This window comes from Hyalella azteca, unplaced genomic scaffold, assembly GCF_000764305.2.
Source record: "Hyalella azteca isolate HAZT.00-mixed unplaced genomic scaffold, Hazt_2.0.2 contig15455, whole genome shotgun sequence".
NCBI classification, from domain to species: domain Eukaryota; kingdom Metazoa; phylum Arthropoda; class Malacostraca; order Amphipoda; family Hyalellidae; genus Hyalella; species Hyalella azteca.
Genome location: NW_025945309.1, coordinates 134,452 through 141,415, shown reverse-complemented (window position 1 = coordinate 141,415; position 6,964 = coordinate 134,452). Strand labels below are relative to the sequence as shown.

General features: G+C 45.2%; 2 protein-coding genes across 2 annotated transcripts; one reads left to right on the top strand and one right to left on the bottom strand.

Moving 5' to 3' along the window:
* The first annotated feature begins 728 nt into the window (after positions 1-728).
* On the top strand, positions 729-2,693 carry LOC108681010 (vegetative cell wall protein gp1-like). Its single transcript, XM_018169946.1, has 2 exons — positions 729-835; positions 1,847-2,693. Exons 1-2 carry the CDS (start codon positions 729-731, stop codon positions 2,691-2,693), a joined length of 954 nt encoding a protein of 317 aa, XP_018025435.1.
* A 350-nt stretch (positions 2,694-3,043) lies between these two features.
* LOC108681009 (histone H3.v1-like) lies at positions 3,044-3,607 on the bottom strand. The gene is made up of 2 exons (XM_018169945.1): positions 3,536-3,607; positions 3,044-3,370 (listed from the first exon to the last, which is right to left on the bottom strand). Exons 1-2 carry the CDS (start codon positions 3,605-3,607, stop codon positions 3,044-3,046), a joined length of 399 nt encoding a protein of 132 aa, XP_018025434.1.
* Positions 3,608-6,964: the final 3,357 nt, after the last annotated feature.

Sequence of the window (6,964 nt, the reverse complement as noted above, 5' to 3'; positions counted from 1 at the left end):
TCATATGATCCTCGCATGAGGACCTCACATGTGACCTTACATCATGATCCTTCTTATGTGATCACCCCGGGCTCACGTGATATCCTTTGATGAGATCTTTTGTTATCATCATATTTAATCGTAAATTTTTTCCATATGATTTCTCATATGAAGGATCCTCATGTGAGGGATCTTCATGTGTTAATGGTTGCTCTATGTGATAATATTGACCTTTCTTTGGGAACCTCACATGCGGTCTTCGCATGTGGACCTCAGATGTGGACCTCACTTACTGTGGACCAGATGTGGACCTCATTTTTCGCATGTGGACCTCACTTACTGAGTCATCACATGACACTAGTCGTCATGCGAGCGCTCTCCACCTCTTCGCATGGAAAGGCACATCACATCCTATCCCCCCCACCCATGACACACCCTCCCCTTGACTGCTGCGTACACCCTCAGCATTATTCATGCCACGGCCCCCTTCTTCCCCCTCTTCCTCTTACTTCCTCATCCTCCGCGTCATGTTCGCCCGTTTTCTGCCGTCGCATCCAGCGGCTAAATCGCTTCCTTGGCTGCGATGCCACGGATTGCCACAGTCAAGCATGGCCTCGTCGATGATACGATGGCCTCGGCAATGCCACTGTTTGTCTCGGCAATGCCGCGATGGCTTGTTTGGTGCCACATTGGCCTCGCTGATGCCATGATGGCCTCGCTGGTGCCACGATGGCCTCGCTGGTGCCATGATGTCTTCAGGGCAAGCCTGGTCCGGTGAGGTGCCGATAAAAGACGGAAGACGGAAGCGCGGCGGCAGACCAGCGATACAGCAGAGCGGCGAGCTGGATAAGAGTAAGTGAGTGTGAGTGATGGTAGAGTCCAGAAAAAGGTTTCACAAACTTGTAGTTCTTACTGGCCAATTGAAGGCGTTAGCCGCTAATATTTATCATTTATTTTACTCTTGGCGCTGAAAATAATCGTGTTTGGTGAGTACAGTCTGCATAATCGTGTTTGGTGAGTACAGTCTGCTTCTATCGGTGGGTCACTGGGTCCAGGCAGGTGGCAACAGGTGGGTTGGGTTGGGTCATTAGCCTGTGTCAGGTATGGACTATGAAGTACAAAGTAACGGCACAAAGAGTACAAAATCTATTTTCGGTTGATGAAAAGGAATAAATCCTCTAGTGAAGTTCTGAGTTTGCTGGTTCTTATAAAAGAATACCGGCCCTAACATATGGCTCTGTTGTGGTGCCATAACTCTATGTCCTCATGAAATGCAAGCCTAGGAAGTTATTTCATTGCATCGGATTTGAAAATTTCACCCGTAATTGTCTGCCGAAAATCCTACAATGTTTATATGAAGACACAATTTCTTCCCAATGTTCATGACAGAACAATTCTCCGTCGGTTTTACGTTTTCATATGAAGTTTTTGGCTTTAACTCTCACGGTTACGCTTTACTAAAAGAATAAAATGAATAAAAAAGAAATATAAAAAAATTGCACTAAATATGTCAGTCGTTGAAGTTATACCGTGCGCATGGCAAGATAGCAAACGCATGTTGCACAAAGCATAACAGGTCACATTACTCCACATCCATGCGCTGTAGTGCACAGCACCGTTGCACAGCAGTGCACAGCACTGCTCATCATTGCGCAGCAGTTTACGGCATTAAACATCATTACATAATAATGCGAGGAATTGCACATCACTTTACGGCACCTCACATCACTGCCACTGCACATCACTGCACAGCACTGCACTGTACAGCACTGCACAGCACTGTACAGCACTGCACAGCACTGCACAGCACTGCACAGCACTGTACAGCACTGCACAGCACTGCACAGCACTGCACATCACTGTACAGCACTGCTTCCCACTCCGTTCCCTCCCACTCCGTTCCCTCCCACTCCGTTCCCTCCCCTTCCTTTCCCTCCCACTCCGTCCCTCCCACTCCGTTACTTCCCATTCCGTTCCTTCCCACTCCGTCCCCTCCCACTCCATTCCCTCCCGATCAATTCCCTCTCACTCCGTTCCCTCCCACTCCGTTTCCTCACATTCCGTTCCCTCCCACTCCGTTCCCTCCCACTCCGTTCCCTCCCACTCCGTTTTCTCCCACTCCGTTCCCTCCCACTCCGTTCCTTTCCACTCCGTTCACTCCCACTCCGGTCCTTCCCACTCCGGTCCTTCCCACTCCGTTCCCTCCCACTCCGTTTTCTCACACTCCGTTCCCTCCCACTCCGTTCCTTTCCACTCCGTTCACTCCCACTCCGCTCCCTCCCACTCCGTTTTCTCCCACTCCGTTCCGTCCCACTCCGTTCCCTCCCACTCCGTTTCCTCCCACTCCGTTTCCTCCCACTCCCTTCCTTCCCACTCCGTTCCGTCCCACTCTGTTCCCTCCTACTCCGTTTTCTCCCACTCCGTTTTCTCCCACTCCGTTTTCTCCCACTCCGTTCCCTCCCACTCCGTTCCTTTCCACTCCGTTCACTCCCACTCCATTCCCTCCCACTCCGTACCCTCCCACTCCATTCCGTCCCTCTCCGTTCCGTCCCACTCCGTTCCCTCCCACTCCGTTTCCTCCCACTCCATTCCTTCCCCCTCCGTTCCCTCCCACTCCCACTCCCGTCACCCGCTCTCACATTCTTCTCGCTCTTCTCCATGGAGCTCTTTTCACTGCTCCCGCCCAATGCATCTCCACATATCTCTCCAGGTAACTCTTCTTAACCACGCTGTTCCCTTTCCACCTGTTCATATTCATCCAGCTGTTCATCCTTCTCCCCGCTCTCCTTCCAACTGATCTTTCTCCAATTGTTCTCCCTGCAGCCGTATTCCCTCTCTCTGCCCACTCTCTAAATGCTCTTTTCCACACCGCTGCCCTCCCCACTCTCTCTCATCCCCCCCCTCACTCCTGTTTTCTCCCCTATTATTCCACTTTCTCCAGTCCCTCTTTTTCTGTTCCTTCTCTCTTTATTCTCCTCACATCTGAACTTTCCACTCACCTCTCACCCAATAAACTCCCCTCTGCCGTAGCTAGCTCTTCCCTTTTTCATCGCCCTCACATCGTTTACTCTGAGCTCTCCCACACCTGCTCTTCTTCCTGCCCTTCCTCTTGCCCTACTTCCTGCTCTTCTTCCTGCTCTTCTTCCTGCTCTTCTTCCTGCTCTTCTTCCTGCTCTTCTTCCTGCTCTTCTTCCTGCTCTTCTTCCTGCTTTTCTTCCTGCTTCTTCTTCCTGCTCTTCTTTCTGCTCTCCTTACTACCCTTCTTCCTGCTCTTCTTCCTGACTTTCTTGTTGCTCTTATTCCTGCTCCTCTTCCAGCTCTCCTTCCAGCTCTTCTTCCAGCTCTTCTTCCAGCTCTTCTTCCAGCTCTTCTTCCAGCTCTTCTTCCAGCTCTTCTTTCAGCTCTTCTTCCAGCTCTTCTTTCTGCTCTTCTTCCTGCTCGTTTTCCTACCCTTATTTCTTCCCTTCTTCCTGCTCTTCTTCCTGCTCATCTTTCTACCTTTCTGTTGCTCTTCTTCCTGCTCTTCCTCTCTTCTTTACTAGGACGTTCAAATGACGCGCTTCTTGGCAGCGGCGGCAGCGTAGCGGCCTCTTGCTCCAATATTTCCGGATGATTCTAAACATGACATGTTGATGACATGATAAACGGACTTGCAATAAAATGATTCATGATTTTCAGATTGAATAGTGCATTACATTGTAATAACATAATACATGATCATCTGATAACTTATTATACGATGTTTTAAACATGTAATACACGAATTTCTGTTGATAAACTCGTATAATAAAAGAATTCTAATGATATGGAAGAAAATTTTCAGATGATATAATGCTCGATTAGATGATATTTTGATGATTTAGTCAAAGATATTCCTATAATATAGTACTTAATCTTTCAATGATACAATACAAGAAATTATGATGTAATAATGCAGGGAAATAAGGAAAGATGATGGTAATTGTCTGATGATAACTGCACGATATTCTGATGATGTAATAAATACTCTACAGATCTTATTTCTATTCTTGTTTGATATACACAAAAACAAAGATGAATGAAAAAAAAATCGAACGCGCAGACTGAAGAGAAATAGGAAAATCATTGTTAATAATAAACAAGGAAGAAATACACTTAAACAATAATAATGATCGAGCTGCTGGATATTAACACATAAATAAAACATTAAACAAAAAATATAATAAGCATTTACTCACATGGAATCTGAAGCACACAACTAATGACACAGTAAATACAAAACCAAAAGATACTACAAATAACATAACAAACGAATAATAAAAAAACACATATTGACAATATCTGCTACATGCAAGGCTTCCATAACTACAATTAAAACAAATATTAGGCGCGCAAAATCGTATATGGGTTGAAAAAATTCTATTTAGCGAGCCGCTTAATTACATTGAATTTATCTGATATGTGATGCATTAGTCGCTGTACACGCATTCACAGCTCACCGAAACAGGAATAAAGAGAGCGTCGAGAGAGTAACATCGTGTTGGCGTACAAATAAAGAGAACACTGGAGAAGAGAAATGGAGAGAGAAGAGAGAACGGAGGCAGGGAGAGCAGGAAGGGTAAAGCGCGGCACGGAAGCAAAATACGAAATCTGTTCGTTTAAAGCAAACGAATGTACAAGAAATTTAGACTTAGACTTGAAGCGTGAGTTGAAGCGTGAGTTGAAGCATGAGTTAAAGCATGAGTTGAAGCATGAGTTGAAGCATGAGTTGAAGCATGAGTTGAAGCATGAGTTGAGGCATGAGTTGAAGCATGAGTTGAAGCATGAGTTGAGGCATGAGTTGAAATTAATGAATGTAGTTCGGATATAAAGCAAGAAATCAAGGGAAGTTGCTAGAAAGAGAGAGTGAAGGAGAGAGGGCAAGAGAGATAAGGAGGAAAAAAAAAATATAACTCAGTACTCACTGCAGTGAGTGACAGAGAGCGCATTTTCTCGTCGACGAAAACGTGAAGTCACGGACGGACGGATAGACGGATAGACAAACAGACAGACGGATAGACAAAAAAGACAGACTGACAGACAGACAGACGGACATGACGAGCACAATAGCGCCTTTTCTCCATAAATGAGAAAATGCGCTAAAAAGAGAGTGAAATAGAGAAAGAGAGTGAGAGAAAAGAGAAGCAAGAAAAGGAAATAAAAGGGAAGATAAAAGGGGAGATAAAAAATAGGGAAATGAAATGAAAGAGAGAAATACCGAGCATCTACGTTGTATATGAGAGAACGGGAAAACTGCCTGCAAAAGAGCGAGAAAATGGGAGAGAGAGAGAGAGAGAGAGAGAGGATGAGAGACTGAGAGTGAAGGGGGAAAATGGGCTGGGGAGGAGAGGCCTTAAAGCTGCCGTACTGAGGGCTGTACACAGATGGGGCTGAAGGAGGGGAGGGAGGGGAAGGATGGGAGGGAGGGGAAGGAGGGGATGTGAAGTTTGTTAGGAAGGCCAATATGCCGCCACTCCGCCGCCCCGATTGAGGGATGCCACCTTGTATACCTCGACTCTCAAGTCGTATGTACGAGCATACAGGACATGGCAGCTTTATCGTAACGTAGGTGAATCACACACGTACAGTTGTTTGGGTCATGTGTAAGTTATGTGTAGGTCATGTGTAGGTCATGTGTACATGAGATACGACGTAGCATTGAAGCAAGCGTATGCTCAGTGACATGAGGGGAGGGGGGGGGGAGGGGGGGCGTAGACCCACTGCATTAAATTGCCTGCCCCGGGTGAGGGGGAATGCTGGGGCGATGGGTGGGGAGGGAGGGAGAGAGAAGGGGGAGGAAGAGAGCCCTGGAGAGAGCAGCCCTCTTGGGGATGGAGGAACGCGTGATGGAAATGCAGGGGGTGAGAGAATGCCCTCACAGAAGGGGAAGTGAAGAACTGATGATAAAAGAAGTAAGTGTAATAAAAAAATACTTATGAAAAGAAATAAATAACAGTTAATAAATTTAGACGAGAGACTTAAGAACAACATTAATAGATAACATAATCGTGTTATAAATACATTCAGTCTCCTTAAGGTGTATAAATGGATCAATTGTAACCCCCCGCCTGGGGAGGGGGGGGGAGGCGGTGATGGGGAAGATGGGACTCCAGGACACCAAGCGGCGCTACGGCGGGGAAACTGTTTGAGGTGAGGATACAATAGAGGGAATACCGGCGTGCCTTATAATGGCATGAGCTACAACAACAATAACAACAACAATAATAATAATAATAATGATAATGATAATAATATTTTTATAATAATATGAGTAATAGAAATAAAGATATTACGTAACCCCTTCACGGCAAGCGGAAGAATGTTAAGAGATTGAAACCAGTAAAATGAAATATTTAATCATAAGATCAGTTTACGCCTACAGATTCTCAAAAATATTGCATATTGAAGGAGTAAATCACAGATGAAAAATAAATTACATACGGTCACTACGTCAAGAAAAGCTATATAATACAAGTTAGGACATTCTAATGCTAACAGTAATTATATATAGCCTCAACTTAACTGAATTTCATGGAGTTACTTCGATTGACTGAATTGACATTGCTACTTCAAAAGTTTTTATAAACAGCGTAAACTTCATTGTCCGAGTCATATCATTCATTTAAATGTTAATATTTAACTTTTCGCTCATGGTAGGGGATGATATTACGCCAGGAATGATGAGCAGATAATTAGTGATTGATAGAAACATGATAAAACATGGGCACAATTACAAACCTCGGGCCGAGGGGGGCCTTTTTGGAGGGCGACATTTATAAATATATTTGACTGAGATGATGTGTATTTGTGTGTGTGTTGTAAGCCGCGAAATATAAGGACTGTTGAAGTGCGCATCCAGGATACTTATCGTGTCGGGATATTGTATATAGGGGCTGTTGGGGCGCGTATCCAGAATACTTATCGTGTCGGGATATTGTATATAGGGGCTGTTGGGGCGCGTATCCAG

Coding starts and splice junctions, on each gene's coding strand:
- LOC108681010 (XM_018169946.1), top strand. CDS start 729: ATGTCTTCAGGGCAAGCCTGGTCCGGTGAGGTGCCGATAAAAGACGGA. Junction 836..1,846: donor GGCGAGCTGGATAAGAGTAA/GTGAGTGTGAGT, acceptor ATCACTGTACAG/CACTGCTTCCCACTCCGTTC.
- LOC108681009 (XM_018169945.1), bottom strand. CDS start 3,607: ATGTCATGTTTAGAATCATCCGGAAATATTGGAGCAAGAGGCCGCTAC. Junction 3,371..3,535: donor CCGCCGCTGCCAAGAAGCGC/GTCATTTGAACG, acceptor AGCTGAAAGAAG/AGCTGGAAGAAGAGCTGGAA.